At 37.6% G+C, this 23,466-nt stretch overlaps 1 protein-coding gene across 2 annotated transcripts in view; it reads right to left on the reverse strand.

The window, feature by feature from the left end:
• Window positions 1-1,997: 1,997 nt before the first annotated feature.
• elfn1a (extracellular leucine-rich repeat and fibronectin type III domain containing 1a) overlaps window positions 1,998-23,466 on the reverse strand; it is a 68,841-nt gene continuing 47,372 nt past the window's right edge. For both annotated transcript variants that reach the window (XM_079365508.1, XM_079365507.1), the window contains exon 3: window positions 1,998-6,809. In XM_079365508.1, coding sequence (XP_079221634.1) covers window positions 4,055-6,406 — 2,352 coding nt within the window. In that variant the 5' untranslated portion in view covers window positions 6,407-6,809 and the 3' untranslated portion in view covers window positions 1,998-4,054. The remainder of the gene's footprint in view (window positions 6,810-23,466) is intronic.

The following is a 23,466-nucleotide window of genomic DNA, read 5'->3' on the forward strand; positions in this document are numbered from 1 at the left end:
TATTATTGTATTCATTGGTGCACCATAGTAGTAGATACTGCACATAATGTAATTGGGAGACACTATTCCGCTAATGAGTGGTGTAAAATAAAATGCACTTGCACACATTGCATAGTAACAGTGACGTAAGGTCAGTTCTCAACACTTGTTGCTGATGTGTCAAAGGTCAAATTCTCCTGAAGTAGTTGAGGCTGTAAAGGTTTACATTTTTAACCAAAAATAAAAACATGTTCTTGACCACCATGTGCATGTATGTGTTTGCTTGAAAGAATATTAGCTCTTATACCTCGTCTATTGAAAGTATAGTATGTCATTACTTATACTTGTAAGTATAAGTGATGACTTGTAGTAATCGTTCACTGTTATTGACAGACCTAACACAATTCTACATAACAAATTGGTTTATATATTTTGTATTAGGATGTCTTACTTTAGCTTCCTGTTTTATATTTTGGATCCTATTTTAAATATTATATCTGAACATATTTTCACATGTAATCTTCTCTGTGAGGATTGTTAATGGTTTGATTGAGTGATTTTGATATTTTCTATCATGTTACTTTTGATGTTGTGTGTAAAGCATTTTGAATTGCCTTGTTGCTGAACTACACAAGACAAATAGCCTTGCCTTGCTGAAGTATAAAGTTGTGCCATCTTACGCTCTACAGTACGTCATCTGGGTCCGTCGTTCTCATTATTATGGTTGGGCTTAGACTCATTCAAGGCCTTGAGAAGGATATCCTGGTATCTCTCCTACGTTAGCTCACTACAAAAAGATAATAAGCTAGTTTTAGCTTTGTATGTGTTGGGACAAAGTCAGAAATCTAATGTCTCATAAATTACTGTAAAACTTAAATCAACAACAAATACAGGCATTAGCATACATGCAATATAACAGCAGACTTAAAGTCATAATAAAGATGCTGAGTGTGAACCATATGTGCACCCTTAACTTTATTTCACAGTACTTTGTCTGAAAGCAGATAACATAGTATTAAGAAATAAAATAAAAAAACCACACATTTTTGTGCTCTTGTTTGTTTTGATGCACTTGAACAACAACTGTTGATCTTTCTAAAGGTTTTTATCAACACTTTAAACTTGTATTAGACACAGAAGTGCTACAATATGCAAGTATAAAAAACATGTTGCTAAATAGCTAAATGAACTAGAAATCTGACAGCTCTCAGAAGATCCTGAAATGCTTTTTATAAAAAGAACAACAAATGGAGACTTGTCAACAGTATCAACATGGAAATAAACCAAAACAGAAATTTACACTTTTACACGTATCCCAAAATCTTAAGGCGGTCGATATATTAAGTCAGACAACCAAGTTTACACTTTGTAAATGCTTACATAACACATTCACATCAGGCTCATGAATGCTTCATTTCACATTAATGAATAATAGCGGCATCATGACACACTTGCATGAAATGGAAGCAGAGTTATGACACAGAATAATACGAATGGGCTAACGAACGCCCGCAGTTATCTCAATACTCAAAGGCTAATGGAACAAAAAGATTCAATGCATAACTACGTCACTGAATACATTGAATTGCTTCGGTAAACTTTGCTCAGATTGAAGACTCCAGGCTTCTTCAAAAATCCAACACATACATTTGTGCCCATAATTCAGGTTTGTTTAATCAATATTTGATAAGATAAGATAATCCTTTATTCATCTCGCAAGCGGAGAAATTTACAGGTTTTTGTATGCACCTTTTTGAGAATGCACAATGAAGATGCAAACATTCAGCAAGAAAAAATAAATATTTACTCATAGTTTTTGACCTCCAATAAGTAGATCATTTCATACATCTGATAATTGTGTTTTGGTTCAAGCACAATGGAATCCACAACAAATATGACATGTTAGAAAAAAAATTTGATGCAACATGATAAGTCTTGATTAGCTTAGTTTGAATTTCACTGTCAAGGACAACAATATGAGTTATTCACCTGTAAAATCTCTCTCCCCCCACAAAAAAAACCACCTGAAACAATTTTTAACATTTAATTCTGCAAAGGTGGGAAAAGTGATTTTAACAAAAGGGCTTACAAGTGCAGGAAAAATTCATCATGATTTACATGACACATTTAATTTTGATTGTTTTTTTCCACTAAAGACATGACACATTACCAGTTAACCATGATCCATGTGGACCTGATTTTACCTCAAATGAATACATTAACCGAGCCTAAATGTCATACTTCCACAGGTTTCTACATTGTTTTTATCCATTAAATGTTTGACTGGTGTATTTCTTTCTTTTTTTTGCAATGGTTTGATGGCATCTGGCTGGAGGATTAAATCAATAAGAATTTCACCTTTTTGTGAAACAGTAGTGGATTAATAAATACAAGTTTCACCTTTTTCTTAAATAAAATGTTACAATAAATCTCAATTGAATTTATGAGATTAGGAATGTAAAAATAACCTGGAAATACTTCCTTAATTGTAACTGAAAACTGAATATCTCGCAATAATAAGTTTGCAAAAACCTTTAAATTCACACACAGTAACAACAGCATAACTCTTCAGCTTGGAAGGAGAGTATAAATACATTTTTATTGCTCATTCATCGATTAGAAATGAATCATCATGAGCCTGTTTTGTAATAAGTTATGTGAACACCCTTTAAAGAAAAAGCGTTAAGTTTTATATTTACTCAAAAAATTCATGATATACAAATTCACAGCCAGTAAGTCGGAGGATTCAGTTTCACATTCTCAAATGTTACTCTAGCATGTTGATATTCATCTGGTATGTAGCTTTCATAATATACAAAAAGATTTTAACAGCCTTGCAGTTACAAACCAAATTAGACCTCTCAGCAAGCAACAAGGCCCATCCAAATAACAAACTACTTTCCTGCATTTATCAGATCAGACAGTATGCAATATAATACACTGGGAGCAAATATATTGAAGCGAAGGAAAAGACACAGTCGTTAATAGCATTAAATAAATAGTTCCTTACATGAAAGCTGCCGTAGACAGATCAGAATATGTATCTGTTACATTCATCCATCGGGCCTTCCTGTAGGGAAGAACAGCTGACCTCACCTTTAAATGTAAGTGATGAATTGTAGGGTTACAATACCATGTCTGGTATATGGATGTTGTATTTCCTTCATGTTTTCACTTTCAAAAGAGTAACCAATACAGTAAAAAAAAGGAAAATTAGTCGACCAGGACCTACTATGTGTGGATGAATCTCAAACATAGCAGAATTTTTGTAAACATTTTACCATTTTCTACTTTGGTACTAAAAATACAAGTATGCGTCACTGAGACCATCATTACAGCATGATATACTGCATTCTACCTGCATAAAGTCAATGAGATTCCATCTACTGAATACCGCGTTGCGTATTTAAGAGAACATTAAAACAGGATCCGTCTGTAATCTGTCAATGCATGTAAAAGCTTTAAAATGAAAGAGAATAGAAAAAACAGGCAGTGGAGGTACAAATGACAAACAATCTGAAAAGTTTAGACAAGTTATCTTAAATGAACAGTGCTCTGCTTGATTAAAACCTGATTCACTTACTAATACCTTTCCATTTACACAGCAAACATTGCAAATATAGAAACCCATATCTGTACATAGTTTTGTTGAATTAAATATAAGCAGGAAGGAAAGAAACACAAGTTCTCTTTCATTGAAGGGTCCAGGTAGTTCCTCGGAAAAAAAAGAGTGAGGATTCAGTAGACATATCTTCAAATAGATTACACAACAGCAAATCCACTGTCACAGGACTTGGCCATGCGATACCCAAAAACCTATAATCCATTGTAACATATATATTATTAATTTGCAATATATTTTCTTTTTAATAGATAAAAGTTTTCAGATGAATGTTTTACATAAAATGACAAATTTAAAGAACCTTTACCCCATTTTCCTTAAAGTCAAAAGAGAATGTGATACATGTTAGTAAGTAGTTAATTATAAGGTGGAAGTATCCATTGAGGAAAATGTCAGATGAGGTTTCTGTGTAATTTCTCCAATGTGTGTCCATTTTAAAAACACCTAAAAAGGTTATGATTTATGTTGGGCAGATACACCTTTCCAGTAGTCTAGAATATCATGGAGGTCCTCATCCTTTGCAAACTGGACTTTCTTACGCAGTGCGTGTCCCGCCGCCATGTACTCGTCGTCTTTGTGTCGTTTCCGGTGGAGTTTGAATTTCTCCCAAATGCTATGTGAAGGTTTGCAGTAATATTCTGGACTGGAGGAATAGCTTAGATTATGGTATTGAGAAGACAGATGGGAATACGCTAAGTCCCTGGAGCGGGAGTGAGTTAGAGGCTCCAACATGGAGGACTTGTGGCCATCAGGTCCTTCGAGTTCCTCTATTTGAGCGTCAGGATACGAGTGCCGGTGGTCACTATACTGGCGAATCTTTTCTGCCTCTGCCCTCAGGATGGCGGCGGCAGGTGTTACAGTGAGGATGGTCTCTCCTGTCGGGGAGGTTTTCTCTATGTACTTGGACTCAGAGCGATAAGGCCTGGGGCTTCGTGTCCCTCCTGTGGCAGTGCTGGGTCTCTTTGGGGAGGCATCAGAGGTCCGATGCCTCTGCAGGGAGTGATGGTAGCTGTCCTTATAACCTGGTGATAGAAGGCCAGACTTATTCTGTGGGTGTTCTGATATAAGAACCAGCTGAGGTTCTGCATTGGAAACTGCTCCAGATTTGACCCCCTGAAAAGAGGTGGATTCTGACTTCAGAGCATCTATACAGTTATTGATGATTTGATTGACTTTATCAACCTCTTTTGCAATGGTGGAGATCTCTGCCACCGACCCCTGGCTATTACCAGGCATCCCCATGTCATCTCCATGTCTACGTTCGTGGTGGTCCATACTTCTCACCTCCATATAATTTCCTTTCATCATTTGAGGAGTATCATTTATCTCTTGAAATTTGTACTGCTCCATCTCAGAAGCAGTTGGTAAGTATGGCATACGAGCCATGCTCTCCCCGGCCAACAGCTGCTTCTGAGACATTCTAGAAATAGTCCCACCTTCCAGCTCTTGACCATATTTAAGTTCCATTATATTTTTTTTCAGGCTACTGGATTTTTTGTGCTTTTCATCTTGCTGACGCTTCCTTCGCAAGCAGTAGTAGACCACACCAAGGAAAATAACCATGCTAAAGAGGCAGCCTAAAATGGTCATGATGTAGTGAGTAGCGGTCGCATTGTTTACAGCTCTGTCTTTTCCATTCCGAGGTCCAGTAGTGATTGTCAGACACGTGTGGTTGTGTCTAAGAGAATTACGTACAGAAGCGACACAGTATGTGTAATCAGTCTGGGGTTTAAGATTTTTGAGTTCAATGTCCTCTTTTATGTCTTTCAGGGTTTGAATAAGTGTGAAAAAGCTGTTATTATACAAGACCAGGATATACATCTTCTTGAAAGGATAAGGAATCTGAACTGTGATGGTGGCGCCTGTATTTGATACTTGCTTTACTTTCATTACAGGGTATACCTCCACATCATTGTAGGTTGTACTGATGGTAAGGTCTTCTGGTTCTGTACCTGAGGGACAGTCTTCAAGCCCACAAAGTGTGGAGTCCGGTGGGGGTGTTGTGGGCTCTGGGGGAAGGGGAATAAATGGTGTCACGTAGTCATCAGTACACACAGTGGTAAGCATGTGGAGTGCATTTCGGTAAGTTGGATTGTTAGGATTCTGGCTTAGTAAACTATAACCAGAGACACCAGGCGGAGAGTCACAAACCATCCGCTCATTGGTCCTGTTGGGGAAAACTGAGAGCCATTTGACAAAACCAAGTAACTCACATGAGCAGTTGAATGGGTTTGTGTATAACTCACAGGTGGTCAGTTTAGTCAAACTGGTAAATGTGGACCCATCTAACTGCTGTATTCGGTTCATGGAGAGATCAATGTTCTCAATGTTTGGGCATTCCCAAAAGGCATTGGGTGTCACAGTCTCAATCAGGTTTGCCTGGAGGTAGAGGTACTGCAGCTTTCCTAAACCCCTAAGGATCCCCTCTGTCAGGTTCCGCAACTTGTTGAAGCCCATTTGAAGGACTTGTAGATTAAATTGAGCAGAAAAGGCCCCATCCTCTATGTAGGAGATTTCATTCTTGGTCAGGTTTAGGTAGGTCAAGTTGGCAAAGCGACTTAGAGCAGAATAATGTATACTTTTGATCTTGTTTTCATTTAGACGAAGGTCAACAATGGTGCTGTTGATATGCTGTGGTATGGCCTCATATGGTGGTTGGTTTTGGCTACAAATCGCAAGCCAAACAAAGCCCTTTTCACCCTCGATTAGCCAGCAGTCTCCACTGACTCTGCCAATATGAGTCAAATATACAATGGCTACAGACCAAAAGAAGGCACTCATAACCATGCCTGAGCTGCAGGCCATTGGTGCTTCTCTGAGAGAAAGGGCCAAAAAATAAAATGAGTGGAGAGGGACTCGGCTGTGGTTTCAGGACAACTAAGACGACCCTTCTGGGAAATCAGCTTGATGTTCGACTGTTCTCCAGGCCAGAAACAATTCTTTTATTTGTCTCCTCTTCATTGATGGATGGTATTGTCCTCACATACCAGTCTGAAATGTGTTGGGTATCTGCCCTTCCACTCAGTTTCTTTCATTGAGGTTTGCCTTCTGTTTACTGGTGGTGAAGTTTAGAAGAGATTTCAACGCCTCAGTTTGGCTTGTGCTTTCTTCTTTAAAGGTTACCATCATTAGTTGGTCTCATCTTCTTTTTTCTGCCACTGTCCACTGTCTTCCTTAATGCATCTCTTTCCTGGCATGGAGGAATAACCTGTGACAGAGACAAACATGTAGTATACATTAATTACTGTACATTTGATCAGAACTAGTATTGCACTTCTATTGTATATGATAGTGCTAAAATGTTGCACACAAAGCAAAGGATCTTTGTTTTCTGCATTCTCTCTATGTTCATGCCACACTAATTATTTTGTACACAATTTAAAAACTGTTTGCAGTCCCTGTGACAGGCTGCAATTTAAGGAATCCATGGGCTAATTACCACCTGACAGGTTGGGGAAAGCAGGGTCCCTGTTTTCACACCATTAACCTGAGGACTGTCAGATGCAGCCAAGAGAGGGTCAATGTTAAGGCGATGCATTGAATCAATTATACCAGACCACATGAAATGACACTCTGGATCAATGCAAGTATAGGATTTTCCTCAGAAGAGCTTCATGAATAGATTCATATCTTTAAACACTGATTCTACAAGAAAAAGAGGAATGAGGGACAAAGAGGACCTGTGGTTACTAGACTGACCTCTAAATTGAAATGAAGATCTTTTGCAAAGGAATACAAGCAGTGTAAAGATGGCTGTGATTATTCTGTCTTTTTAATCTGCTCTATAGGGCAATGCAGCTGAAAAACATCTTCATCTTGCTGTAAAACATTTGAAAAATACAGTCCAACAAGTCCAAGAATACCCTCCAGCTTGGATCAATGAAGTATTTCTGATTCTGAATTGGATTGCTGTTAAATACTCAAACTGGTTTTGTTTGGAAGGTGTAAACAGCAGGGATAATCACTTATAGAATTAAATGGAAGTGACAGTTTAGGGTGGAGAATGACTTGAAATTGTAATGCTACCTGCTATGCTTAAGAAAGATTATTTCTGCTGACATTAGACCTTTGTCTGAGTCTCATTTAACCTGGAGTGGTTCTCCTCATCATAAATATAAGAACATAATGTTTGTTTGTCCCCAATGAGATGAGTCTCAGTTTAGGGGGAGAAACCAGTGTTGTTCATCAATAATGAAAAGCAAATATTTAGGGTTGTGTGGTAACACTGAAACACTGTATTCCAATTTTTAAGCATATGTTATTGTTAATTATCTTCTTTTGCATATGCCTTTTCATTAAAACAAAAATAACTAACAAAGAAATAGTTGTTGAAGTCCTGGCGTGGAATCACCGTTTTCTATGCAAAGGAGGTGCTTCTTATACAATGTTAAATGAGGGGCAGTCCTGGTAAGACAGGCAAAAGAGCATTAATTTGCATACATTATGAACGTATATGCTTCTTAAGGTTACAGATCTTGGGCATATGGCTGTTCTGGTCTTTCTCGGTTTGTCTTATTGAAGTTTATTCTGAGGATCTTCAACATTCTTCTTAACCCTGAGCAGATTAACACAAAGCTTGTGTTTTAAAAACCAACAGTATGCAATGCATGCTTCCTTTTACATTATAAGGATACACAAACTCCAAGAAAATAATAATTGTTCATACCAGAATGATTGGACACCAAAATGTTGGGGAAAAAAATCATATGAGCTCTGAATCACATCCAGCTATAGATGCTATACTGTCCACTGATAAATCTCATATCAGCTGGTACAGATATAGCTTCTGTAAGCTGAGGCTTTGTATGTTTCACATAGATTTCTGCCCCCCCTGCAGGGTCTGATTATATGTTAATATGTGCACTTTTTCACACTTTCCATAGACTTAGAGCAGAAATGCAATGTGGTATAGGTCTTCATTTCCATTTCCCAATTTCTATTTACCCATTCTCATTCTTTACCCCATATTATATATTTATGTATAATACAGTAAGCTGTATTTCTATGTGGTGTATGCAAAAGCGACTTTCAATAATAACCAATAACTGGTTTAGTTGCAGTCAGCATGAAGATTTTATTGCCATATTGAGTGTGACAAAGTTCCAGGACAGTAGGCAGACCATTTACTGAATTTAAGTCCTGCAAATCCAGCTTTCTGCAGGACTCTGTCTCTGAGCACTTAAAAGTGCACAGGCCAGGTTTCATTCAACGATGCATTAGTGACATTTTATAACGCAAATCAAGGGCAATTTTGGTGCTCAGAAACAGATTTAAATTGCATTCCTCCCCCGTCTACACTGCTCAAAGAAATTAGATGTAATCTGGCTGACTGTGACCAAGTAATAGCAGTGGTCAGCTTTTCAAGTACAGAGAAAGAGGATCCTGTGGTGGAGGACACAGCAACATAATGCCAAAGGCTGCCATTACAAAAAGCACCTTCATGATGACAAAAGAGCAGTGGCAGAGGAGCATTGAAGAAAAGAACACTCTCACATCCGCCGGGAGGAAAGAGGTTCTGAATCAAATGTTGTATGAGATGAGTATGAAAATACTCTGCAGAATATCTGCTAAAGCAAAGGGACCTATTAAAGAACAAAATGTTTGTTACTCTCAGGCCTCTGACCTTTTATCACAAATAGCGCACTGAGCTCTGACCTGACCATAAACTCGCTCACAGTGAGACGCTTTAGTGGCTTAAAGGAAGTTTAAGTTGACGCTGAGAAGTCCCCTCTTGTTGAAATGCGTCGGCTGTGTTTTGTTTGTCCACAGTGACTCACTCTCTGCTGATTCACTTCCTCGCCACTGAAACCATGCATAGATTAGAGCTGGGTTAGTTCCCCCTTGTTAGGAGAAACACAAACACTCTCACAGGCATGCACACGGACAGGTGTTGTTGCAGTTTTTGCATGAAAGCGTTCCAATTTTGCATTCAAACACGCTCTACTCCTGCAAACATGTCCGGATGAATCTACAGCACATGACGGCAAAAACAGCATTTTTAATGGTGGGGACAAACAAAACAACCGACTACATATAAATTAATTTTCAGTGCTTTGTTTTCATGCAAATCGGACACTGTATATTCAGATCTCCAAACAAGCCGAAGGCATTGAGCAGTGTATGTTTCCTAATGAGAGCTTATGTGTATTTGCCACCACAGACCCTCTTTCCATAATGACGACAATCTGTGTGGTCCAGTGCGAGCCCAGAGTGCAGCCTTCCAGAACACCCGAGGCATCAGAGCCGAGTTTACTCCCCTATCAGACACATGCAGCCTCTTTTTCCATTTAGACTTTATACACTGGGTAATGAAGGCATTTTATTTTTCTTCTCTTCTGTGGATAACCTATTGAAACCCTGCTGTTGAAGAATGATTCAAACACAACCTTGTAAATTTCAGTTTGCCCATGGGCCTCTTCATACTGCACTTCTGCTGGGTATATCATTATACAAAACTCTGTAAATGTACAGAAATAGAGAGGTCAACTTTTTTGAATTTTCTGGCAGCAAATAAAGTGACAATTTTTGAGCAAAATATTTACAGCAATACTTTGGGTGACCTATGAAAATTCATACCAGCAGTAAAACCCTGTTAGAAAATAAACGTTTGGGGTTTTTTTTGCCGCAAAAACATTCTGAGTCTTTAAGTGTGAAGCAGTAGAGTCATTCTCTCTCACACAGAGCCTTAGGAGTGCTGCCCCTCCTGCCACAAGAGCCAACGCTTCAAGGTAAACTTTGACACAAGCTCCAGAAAGCCACAAAGAAAGAACGTTCTTTAACCACTGTGTCTGCCTCCCTGCAAACAATCGTCTACACACCAGACTGCACCCCCGTCACCCTCTGTGGCTATCTCTGCCTCTCAGTCCCCTTCTGTTTCTTTAGCTTGTGTGTCCAGCAATTTCATCCAGCATACTAAAGGGAAATTTCTCTGTTCTATCTCCAACACACGTGTGATATCAAAGGATCAGTTTTAACAGTCTGAGGCCTTCGCATTTTCTTGTTTCTCCCCTGCGCTTCTCATCGTGTGCTTTTGTGGCGGTGAAGGTGCCTCCATCTCTGAGGACCCTCCTCATCCATACCAATGACTGCCCTTTATTTGATGTCATTGAAAATGTATGCTGGGAAGAATGAAAAGAGTAAAAGATGAGAAACCAGAAGTGGCGAATCAATTGAGTTGAAATGGAACTACTTCTCCTGGGGAGGGGAAACATTGTGATCACTGAGGTACTGAATTGCTTCAGAGAGAAGGAGAGCGAGGGCACATATGCTCGGCTTTTATCGGATGATATTAAACTCATACATTAATTACTCTGGGAATATTTCCCTGGAAAGAAATGATGGTCCTGTTTTCTTTGAATACTGTTCGCTTCAAGTTCTGCACTTTTTTTTTATTGCTTCAATAAAAAAACTTGGGTTTCTCTTTTTCAGCAGACATGAAGTCAGCAGATGGAGTTTCTACTGAGTGTAATCCAACTTCTCTTATAAGTGTGGAGTATTGTGTGCCACCTCGATGCACTGCATTCATTTGTTTTTCCAGGCAAAGCCCTTTATTCCCACATGACAATTGGAGTTTCTTCCTCATATAAAACCGAGCCAGAAGAAACATTCTGCACAGTATTTATCACAGTCTGACCTCCTGAGGCTGAAATAATGGAACAAATGTGCTGATATGAAACTGTATTTGGAGTTTCATCATACAGGGGATTTGAACACTTGAAAACACAAATGTCTCTTATAGTGATTGATTAAACAGCTTTAGCCTGAATCCCAACAATAAAACGAGAAGCTTTAAGTAAACTTGTCTTTTAGTCCTCTCATGGGCATTGTAAACAAGCTGTGTGTTAACATTTCATCAGCATTTTAAGTTGATGTGTTTAACCGTTGCTTCATCTGGTGCTTACGTTGTAATTATATAGCGTTTACCTCAGGTTGTCTTTGTGGCCATCTGCCACATCATTTCCTCTTTAGCTCCGTCATTAGCTCTTCAGCTGCTAGATTCTCTTCTCGATTTGGTTGCTTGATGCTAAATGTATGTTTAGTTGTTGTTTGTTGCTGAACATGTGACTTAAAACTTCATGGAAACAGCTGACCGCTGCAGCCCTATGTGACACTATATGAGTATTAAGAGTGAATCCAAACAGTAACATGGCAGTAGAACAGGTTCAGAATGAGCTGGGACTTGCTATAAAGATAAATGAAATAGTTATCTGTATGGAGCAACCTCTTTGAGTTCTGCTACATCAACTAACAAACAAAACTAATTATCTTGTTTCTTCCTTCTATATTACAAACCAGTTTTTGGAGTGTAAATGATCTCATGTAAATGTATATTTTGTAGATATTTTAACCTTTTAAATCTTGCTGTTAGTGTTTGATCCTGTTGAGAAACTTTTTTTGTGGGAATTTAGTTTGATCCTGTATGTAAACATAAAAAACGTCAATGAGTATTTGTATTTACCCTTTAATAACATTTAGGCCTCCATATCTGCATGATATTCTATTAAGTGTGTTATCTTTTTGAGTTTTAAGCTCTTTGCTGAAGTCATGTTGTGAAATAGATTGAAGCAACAACAACATATTTGGCCGATATTAATTGACCAAAGCAGCTCTAACAACTGTTGCTTGCTGTCAATAGTTTGTAATATCGTCCTAGTAAAGCTATTAAACAGTTTTCAGCTGACTGATCAGCAGTACAATGCTTAACTTTTCTTACAACAGTCATTTGATTCTCACTGTCAGAGGGCCAAATTGAGAGACATTATGGGATACTGTCAGTGAGATAATAACAATGACTTATAATTTAACATAAGGAACAAATATTTAGCCATCACCTGAAAGTGTGACACCAAAGTTAATGTATTTTTTTCAAACTGTAACTAGTATTTTTTCTTTTTTGGTTATTCAGCTATAGGATATATCTTGCAAAACAGTGTTTTGACAATTGTTAAAAAAAAAATATGACTCTGTTTCCAATTCTGGCACATTTGGTCTATGTGCTTGGCGTCATAATGTTTCTTCATGTTTATAATTGATTGATATTAACAGTTGACTGTCCGGGCACTTTCAGGGGTGCGTAAGTGCCCCTGCCCACACTTATGCACCCCTGTGTTAGAGCAAATAGTTGGCTAGTTAAACCAGCCTGGTTCACATTACTGTAAGTACTTCATTTTCTAGGAAAATAACTTTATGTTTAATTAAACAAACATATGTCATGGGATTACAGGTAACTAATGCTTAATAACACTATTAGAAATAAAGTAAAGGACAAAAGCAAACATAAATGCATAGACCTTTGTTTTGTATCTCTTTCTCTCAGTAATCGCAGCCATCCTTTAGCTAAGATCAATGCAGGACAAATGAAATCCTCTTTCTGCCAATTAGCATTGGTCCCTCCCAATTAGCTGCTAAATTAGCATCAAGATAAGTGTGGCTGAAGTGTGAGTTGAACTCAATTAATGCTGATGATACATTAGTGCTAAATGTCAAGTGATAGATCATTTTTAGGGATAATTAAGGCCCTGAGTGAAAGGTTGGATAGATGGAGACATGCACAGGCATCCTGAATTTGAAACAGCCTCTTGTTCCTTTGAAAAGTTACATTCAGCCCTCTCACTACTTAGTATTCAACACAGGTGTCATACTTTGTAAAACTTTAAATGACTTACTGCCCCGCCATCTCTTGTAAATTCCCAATATCTCTCTCTATTGTTCTTCAGTGTATCAAGAGTCCTTCAGCAGGCTCACGACCTAGCATGATTCAAGCTTAGGGAGAACAAAAAATCTCATTACAAACTAAAAGCGCTACTTTGGGTGACACCTCTTATAAAGATGATAAGCCATGGAGAATGGCGTGGAATCACACCTTACTCATAGAGACAGATGCATCAATGATACCTTGAGGGAGAATTAAAGCAATCGTAGGGTTTGCAATAAACAAAATAGCAAAGATGTGTGTCCTGCTCAACCTTGTACAGTTTTATTTAACATTAAGGCAGTGATCTCTGTACTGTGCTGCATTCTGTAAGAAAACCATAACGGTTCAGCTCTGCAGCATGCATACTGAGCAGGGAAAAAAGCCACTCGGCTATAGAGAGCATTTATCAAAGGGACAGGAGCAAAGTAGAGTTTAATTTAATTCTGTACGTTTGAGAGTAAGATACTACTTGGAATAACACCTGAAGGTTTAAATGCAATTTTCCAGGCCATCAACTGACCATCAACTCTGCACGTTATTTTGGCCTCCGAGCCACAGAGTCTGCCAGGAATTTTTTTTTGGCTGCTGACTCATGACAAGTCAGACTTCAGTGAGAGCTACTGGGCATCTTAACTGTGACAGAAAGGGATTGAACTGGGCTCCAACATCTTGTTCTAATAGTTTTATTAAATTCTTGCTTTAAAGTTCAGTTATGCTGACTTTGTAAAAAGACAGCTGTCCTTATCTTGGTCAATTACCTCAACCAAGCTGCAGCCAAGGCTTTACCCACCAATTAACCTTCAGAAAGTGACGAGCTAATTCAATTATGCCTCTGACTGACAGAACGACCTAACACTTCTGACTGGCAAGCTGTGAAAAGCTGAGCAGCTTTGCATTGTGCTGGATGTCGGACCACTGGTAGACTTTCACATTTTTAGTATGACAACATCTTCACTGATTTACTTCATGTATGGAGGACATCAGTGTAAAGGCTGATGATTGTTTACATCATTTTTATTTCTATGTTTCAGTTTTTATTTGATGGTGTTACACAAATTCGACTTTATCAAGTAGAACACAATCCCAATGCTCAAAAGCTTTCTGGCGGAGCATTAGTTTCACATTTCACATTAACTGACCATGAACACATATTAAAACATTTAACATTCCCACAATGAATTCTCATTGGAGGAGACTGAGGTGGTGGTGGGAGGTACATGTTTGATGGCAGGCGGCAGAAAGAAGGTAGAGCTCAGCTGCTGCTATGCAGACTGATGTTTGGAGGACGTGTAATGAGAGATACAGCCGGTCTGGGATTGCAGGAGACATATGCTCAAAATTGTAAGATACTGAGCCCCCCTTTTCATCGATGGCTTTTACATTTCTCTATGTGTTTGAAATAGCAGCTCCCCCTTGTATCTACTTCTTTTGAGCTAAATACACACACAAATACATGACTGAATCTGTTTCATCTGGAAAATGAAACTGTGAGACTTGCTGTTCAAGGGAAATATTTCTTGTCCAAATCAGCCACCTAAATATACATAACAAACATCATTCTCTATTTCTGAATGGTTGTTTGCTTCTTTACTTCCTTTGCTAGTTAAACAAAGACTATGGGTTGTAGTTAAATAGCTATCTTTCTGTTTGTGCACATAATGAAATACAGTAACGCTAACCCTATGAAAACATTCAATTTCTTATCTCCATTTTAAGCTCTGCAAAAGCAAATATTGGAAATTTGTAAGTCATTTTATTTAAGTTTAATTGTCTTGAATTGTTTTAATTTTTTGGCTCTTGGTTCTTTAAGGTTGTTCTTAATGTATTCATAGTGATTCCATTTTCTGTATGGAGTTGGTTTGCGTTTCTTTATGGTATTTTATTGGTCGTTATTTTTTCACTTTTTTGGAGGTGGTTTATCTTCTCTAGGTGTGTTTTGGCATCTCAATAGTCTTTTTGTATCCATTACCTATCTCTCTATGTCCATTTGGCATCTCTTTGTTTTTGTTGTTTAAATTTTAGCATGTCTGTGTTTTTTTTTTTTTTTTTTTTCAGATTTCTTTGTTCAAATTTAGATATAGCTTCATGGACATTTGGCTTCAGATTTTTTTTACATCCATTTTACTTGTTTGTCTCTTTGTATTTGGTTTGAGAATGTATTTGGTATTAATATATATAACGAAGGCTCTGGCCCTGGGGCCTAAAAGGCATGATAAGTTTTATATGCAGCAGTAAGTGTACTTTCAAGCTTATTGTTGTCAGACATAGCTGATGATGTTAAATACCGAAGTTTGTTATGTGACTGATCAGCTGATGATCATTAAATTTGGGGAGAATAATATTGATTCTCTGCACCTCCAGCATAAAGCCTTGTTTCAGAACACAGAGAGGAACATTACGGCCAGACAATATGACAGGCCAAAAATCAATCCGTGCTAGCAAGGGTGTAAGAAAAGTCAGATTTTTCCTGGTGTTGCAATTGGCTTGGTCTGTGATGAATGCAGGTATGGAAGGAATCACGGGGGAAGCAAACGGAAACAACCACCCTGTGTGATGCCGTTGTTGGAAATAAATCTGTCTCTCTCTCTTGAAAGGAAAGTTATTGTCTCTGACAGGGCAGATTATTTCAGGCTCCATAAGGGCCAGACGTCATTCTTGACACTAAAATTGAGTGAAAGATTTTTTTGGTGCACCACAGCACGCAAAGTGTAGACTTGAAGGAGATCTCGACAGGAGATGACAGGTACACCACCGGGAGGACTATCATTCCAGTTAGGCTAGAGGATGCAACAAATAAATGCTTAAAATGCTGAAGGACATTTGTGGAGATAAACGGGCATAAATTGCTTTGATAACTTTGAGTCAGAATTTGCATTTTTATTGCTGTTGTCTGTTTAAATTCACTTCCACAAACGCAGATGGGGAAAAAAGACCTTTTGCTTCCCTGGTTTAAAAAACGTTAACTGTTTTATTGCAAAGGGCAGATATTTCAGTGCAACTGGGCTACAAAAGGCATCTTGAGTATGGCAGCGTTCATGTGCTAAAGTTGAAGCAGTCGAAATGAAGCCGTTTCAGTGTTTTTTAACACCAGGCTCTATTATTTTTATACATAATACAAGCCCTTAATTTAAAAACAACTTCCTGCCTTTCACAGGGCTCCTCACTGCTTCTTGTAAACAATGTTTGTCTTGTCAAAAGATGTCACCTGTCTCATAATGTAACTCAAGAAAAGAGGACAAAGTGAATATCATTTTGCCAATGATGTAAAACCCCCAGGAATTATTCAAATGATACTGTCCAGGATGTTTTGGGTTTTTTTAAGAGAAAGTTTGAAGAAAACTGACCGTAGTCAAGTAAAGCAAGGTTTTACTTTCTGAACCAAATTTAAGACAAAAAGTGGTCAATCAAAAACACATTACATGATAGGAAAGAAAATCAATACTGTCTGCCAAGGATTATCAATCAATCAAATATCTTTACAGTTTTTCCCATTCAAGGTCATGGGGGGGGGGAGCTGGAGCCGATTGCAGCTGTCATTGGGCGAGAGGTGGGGTACATGCTGCAAACAGCCACACTCACATTTACAAAAACTGAATGTTAAATGAAAGGAAAAACTAACACATTGTATACTGTAATGTGTGTCTTACCTTTCTTTCTATTGAACTTCTTCGATATTCACTGTATTATTTGATAATTTGTAATTTGATTATTAGCTTTAAATGTTTCAGTACACAATATTTGACATATATTTCAATTAATGTGATGCTATACATCACCCTGGGAAGCTCTGAAAAAACAATTCTGAACGTTTATTGCATTTTACTTTATTTTTTAAATATTGAACCTTTATTTAACCAGGTAATTAGCCCATTATTCCATTAACATATTTTTTCATAAGTATGACCAAGGCCAAGAGGGCAGACGCACAATGAATATATGATTAAGAAACAGTTAACAGTTAGCTAGTTTAAGAACTAACAACCATTAAAATATGCAAATTTGTTTACAGAATAACAATTTAAAAACACTACATTGGTATGTAAGATCGAGCCAAAGGCTTGAAGCTAAATGAGATCTGCCAGTGTCAAGTCACTCTGGAGAATGTTCCATGCAGGGGGGACAGCAAATCTAACCGATTTTTGCTGAGCTCATAGCAGACTTTTTTTTTGGAGGAGATAAGATATAATTGGAATCCAGAAGTCCTTCAGTTGATCACTTATGCTCTTTTCAAATGTGAATGTTTTTTTTAAACTGTTGTTAATTTAAGATTATTTGTGGTTCAGATTATCTTTGCATGTGTTACTCAATGCAGCTGTGTACTGTAAAACCGGCTCCACATAAATCTTGATCACACAAAGTTGGAGACAACTGATTTATTACACCCTCAAATAAGTTCTCAATTCACTCTGGGTGAGTGATTCTTTGTCGGGGCTGTGGCATAATCCTGACACGTCACCGCCCAAGTTGGACAGTCAGACACTGATATATAATCCATTTGAAATGCAATTTCCACCTTTAGTGCTATCTTTCTAAAGAGATAAGTTTGAAATCAATAAATATATCATCAAACATAGATCCAAACCTGAAATGGTGAGGTAATTTTTTTATGTAATAACCAAACACAGCAGGTTATGATTATAATTATAGATATGTTTTCATCCTTAAAAACTCAAAGCAAACAATGAGCTGATCGTCTCATGTCTTGCAGTGGTTTTAAATCCTGAAGTTAACTTTAAATTAAAAAATAACTATAATATAATAATCATTGTTCACCTGTAGGCTATACGTGAGACTATTTAAAGTATAGATCATAAACTGTGAAACACAGAGCAAATACACAATGAACCCTAACCCTTAGTTAAGTGATCATGCCCTCGAAGCATTTCAGCTTTATTGCATTCTGTTTTTCAAAAACCTCTACAAAAATGACTGAGTTTACATGCTGTTTAAAGTAAATGTAAAAGTTAATGTTGGAGGTAGGTTGTTTAGAAAGAGACTCAGTCTTATTTTATTAGCTACAAGAAACGTCATTTATCGGCACAGTTGCATGCAATTTCCCAGAATAGAACTGGGGCAGGCACCTCCTTTCAACTCAGGCTCTCATTGGCTGGGAAAACTAAATGGAAGGTCCTAATCAGCCTTTTGTCAATTCTGTCAAGAAGTCAGCGTGAGTCGGGGTCGCCGGTGGCGCAGCGGCAGTGCGCGCGACCCCACGTATTGAGGCTCAGTCCTCGCGCGCGGGCGGCCCGGGTTCGCGTCCGGCCTGTGGCCCATTTCCCGCATGTCTCTCCCCCTTTCCGACTCTATCCACTGTCCTCCTCTATCAATAAAGGCAAAAAGGCCGAAAACAAAACTTAAAAAAAAAAAAAAAAAAAAAAAAAAGAAGTCAGCGTGAGGCCGGCATTTTGATGTTTTGCAGTTAAAAAAAATATCAATCTCAAAAAAAAAAAATCATTACAGAAAATACAGCAGTGGCAAATTTGAAGCAATCGGTAGCAATGTATGGATGTAATGTGTTGGACTGTTGCTGAAGTATCAGGACTGTTAAATGTTATGATAGGCAGAATTACAGACAAAGCTCCAATGAGTCAAAAGACAGTAAAGATCGTTGCTTTCTTTTCCGTGGTTTGACAGGTGGTGGTTGAATTCACACACACTGATGGCCACAGGTGGGCTGTCAGTAAGCTTAATTAAGTGGTTTATCTATAATATTGCAAATTGACAATAAGGAATGAGTGCCATAAACAAATACATTGCCGATGATTCAACAATAGGCTAACTCTGACGAATCCGGTTCGCCTACTGTTTGTAAATCCTTAGTCAGGGTCAGCCCTCAAGAAAGACAACGGAAAGGGAGACAGACGAGTGGGAACATAAAAGCAGATGGCCGGAGATCCTTCTTTAAAGGTGAGTGCCCTCAAGTTTTTAATCCTTCTCCTAAACCAAAGCCTCAATTATCGCTTCTTTTCTCACTCATGCAGGAGTTACCTGAGTTTGTGTTTGAAAAACATTCACATTACAAGTGTTTGTTTTTATGGATTTAAAACTTAGAGAGACAATAGGCTTTGTTTTTCTGTCACCTGTCACCATGTCTGAATGATGTTTAATATAGATGTAATAAGAGGGAAAAATTAAGGTGTCATGAATCAAGAAATGTCTCCTATGGTGGTAAGAAAGATGCCAGAGCTCTTTATCAATGATGTGGAAAAAATTCATTAGAGAGTCTGTAATGAAAACATGACAGCTGTCTGTCAAAACTACTGTATGTACTTCTATTTTAACTTTAACTCATGTTCACCATGATTACCTTGCTCATTGCTGAGACTGGGTACTGGCCTGTGCAAGTGTTAATTTACAAAATACAGGGCTTGATTAAAATGTGTGTGTGTGTGTGTGTGTGGGGGGGGGGGGGGGGCAGAGAGAGAGAGAGAGAGACACACACACACACACACACACACACACATTATAAGAGCAGCACTACATAAGAACAGCATTTGACATGTTAATGTTGGGTCAGGGCAATTTTAGGATGAGACCTATATGGGTGCTCAACATTTTTTTTTTATTAACAGCAGTAAGAGTTTCATGTAATTTTTACTCCCCAAACTATTTTGTAAGAATATGATAGATAAAACATTCCATTTCTGCAGAACTAATTAATTTGTATACGTCAAATTGTTATATATTATTTATTTCATGTTTATTTGTGTAGCGACAATAACAAGTGACCATTCTCACTCTCCAGCATTTATAACCTAGACTAACCCAATGCCCGGTCTTTAAATTACTTCAAACATGACAAACATTATTCAATTATTTCCAATATGTTAAAGCCATTCAGTATAATAGGAAATGTTCCTAATGCCTTTGTACTATTAATTCAGGGGTGCTTTCATTAAATTCAGGAGGAGGAGTCTCTTAAGTGACCAAAAAATGTGCATCTACTGTATAGTTGAAGTAATGACAGTTCTTTCAAAGCACTTGGAAGAACTCAGAATATGAAATGCACTATCATCGAACCATACATAAGTAGGTGTTTCGTCATTTTGCATTTTGTGATTGGTCACTATAGCTCAAAAAAGTATCATCAAATGCAATGCTTATCATAAAGTGTGACATTTAGCCTTGTAATATGGATTGTGCCGCCTTGAAATGGTGCTATTCTGCCTATCAGAAAAAAAGACACAAACATAGATTCCATAGTTAGACCCAAGTTGTGCTTTTGACTGCATTGATCAGTTAATAGTATGCACTGTTTTGGCGCCAAACAACACAACAGCAGCCAACATGTCAAAGTGAGATAACAACCCAGAGTGATGTCGATGCATTGAGCAATCGTGGGGGAAGAGTTTCATTCCTTAGATGAGTTTAAAGTCCAATAATTAACTAACCATACAGATGTTTTATAACAACTTTATGTGGCTAAATTAAGGCTTCCTCTGGATCCATGTCTCTCACAGGCTAATCCATGATGCTCTTTAAGGTAATCCATTCAAATAACTCTTCTTGAGTGCCATCAATTAGGAATCCAGGTTAGCGTGGGAGCTGGCACTACAGCTTGATAGGGCTAAAGCCTTAAGCTATTGTGACCTGGATGGAGAATGGCAATCAAAGGGATTAGTGACCTTATTCTGAGTCCAATGCCAACTTTTATACTTATTCAATGTTACATCTTGTAAATACATAATTGACTAATGAATTAAACGAGAAACAAATGCACTAAAGTCAAATTGCTGGAGCCTTGACTCACAATAATACCTCTATGGACACAGAGTAGTGTTTAAAAAAAAAAAAAAAAAAAGTTCAAAACTTCTTTCACCATTACTCCATTTCTTCTTCTCGTTTCTTTACAAACCAGTTAAATTAAAGGATATATCTCTGCAGGGAAACTCTGAAATATGAGTCTCTGAAAAGAAATAGCTCTGGACACTCTTTTTCAAAATGAAATAATTAAACTGGGACTTTTGTGATCCCTCCTCGGCCCTTGGCACACAAACTCGTCACTTTACCCTCACCACCAGCAGCAGCACTATCACTCCAATTCTATTGGTGAAACCCTGACGTTTTAAAAAATGGTCACCTAAGGAAGACCTCTGGTCAAAAAGATATATATGAATTAAGGCAATTTGTGTCATTGGAAAAAGTGTGCAGGCATATCTTCTTCTTTAAAACATCGCTCAACTACTTTTCCCATGGCCTCTCAAACCTTTTTTTAGGATGGAGGTAAATAGTAGCATTATTTAGTCTATTAATGCACTACAATTATGTTATTTGTATGTCAAAAATATTTATGGGCAGCTCAGATGTAGTGAAATTCCTTTGGCTTTACTTGAAAGGCAGCGAGAATGAAATCAAAGTCAATAAATTGATCCAACAGTAAAACCTCATGTTTGATGTTTCCAATGGGGACTTAATGTTCAGTCTATGAGAACATACACTCCCACATATCATTAAGGCTTTTTTTCTTGAAACGTGTAGTCTTAATTAAATGTGACTCGAATAGCTGCTCCCATTTTACACATGAAATAGAAACAAAGTGAACATGAAAGTCAAAGAAAACAAACCTTTAAAGAAAAACGTCAAAATATACTTTGGTTAATTACACTCAAAAAGCTATTATTCGTGTTTAAGGGCATCTGGCAGATCTTGTACACTGAATGCATTGTTGTAATGATTAACATGATAAGATGAATACTCAGAATACATTATCTCCAGAGTGAGAATTATTTTTCAAACAAGTGTATATTATTTGTACTCTGCTTTGGTTTCAAGAGCAGACGGGTCATTATTATCATGTTCAGATTGCATTTCTCTGTTTGGTGTGAATTTCTCTGTGGTCTAATAGGCACTGGGATTTTGTTTTGTAATCTAATTTTGAAGACAAGTATTTACAATTTAGGATTTTTTTTTGTTGTTTTACACCAGATAATCAAATTGCCTGACATAGACAGAAAAGGAATAACGTTACCACCTTGTGATGTTAGATACTTACATGAGGTGATGTTTTTTCTTCCTAATAGCAAGATATATGCAAATTGTTATTGGTATGTATTGCAACTGCAATGGTGAATTGTATTCAAATACTGTACATCATGGGGGAATGGGGCACTGGATTTTCAAACATTAGAATATACTTTATGTGATAAGGGTAATTTAAATTTATATATATATATATATATATTACCAACATCTGTAATTGCAGCTTTCCACCTTTGGCTACAATTAAGTCAACAGCAAGAGGACGGACAGTAGGAACAAACTGTACTGCTGCTGACATGAGCCTGAATAAAGCCAAAGGGAGCTCCCCATCTGCTGTGATTTACATGACTTTAGCCCATTAGTGAGCCAGTTAAATAGAAAGGGTGTACAAGTTTATGAAAATGTGTTTGAAGGACTGTGAGTTAATGATGACTAAAAACTTGAGGTCATGTCCCTTTGCTATTAGGCACAATAACTACCATACATGCAGCACTGGTTGTTTGATACATGCATGTGTTTCATATCACTGTGTATATAACAGAGGAAAATAAAGGGGGGAAAACTTTCTTACAAAAGAACTTTCGAAGCATGGCATGTTAGCCTAGTGTGAGAGATAAAGCATGCTCCTTCAGCTGAACATGTTTAACATATCTGAAAACAAAGTCCAAAGAACAATCGAACCTAAGGTATAAAGAGAAGATGAATTTAGAATTAAAAAAAAGCTAGTTAACCTTTAAACCATGCATGCAACCCGAACCAGTGTTTATTTTGAATCGCTGTTTGCATTTGTATTCATAAAAAAACTAAAAACTCTGCCAATATAAAGGGGATAAACAAACTTTATTGCTCAAAATAATGGACCCTTTCTGATTGTTTTTCTTGTGAAAACTTTTTTTTTTTTTGCATTAAAAAGAATTATTTCATATCGAAATAAGAAAAAATAGTAAAGAATAGAGCAGGGTAAAATGAGAAGTGGAGTAGTTCGGAAAGGGTAAACAAATGAACTAGAAGAAAAAGGAAATTAATTAATGATCTCTACAGGTATGTTATTGTTGCCATAAAAAATACATGCCCAAGCCTTTTGTAAGTGTGCGCATTGCCTTGTAAGCCCTTAAGAAAACATTTATGAGTGCGAAATGCTTCTCTGGATGAAAGAGCAGAAGTTGCGCGACGGACACAACAACAGTCCATG

This window comes from Symphodus melops (assembly GCF_947650265.1).
Source record: "Symphodus melops genome assembly, chromosome: 17".
In the NCBI taxonomy this organism is placed as follows: Eukaryota; Metazoa; Chordata; class Actinopteri; order Labriformes; family Labridae; genus Symphodus; species Symphodus melops.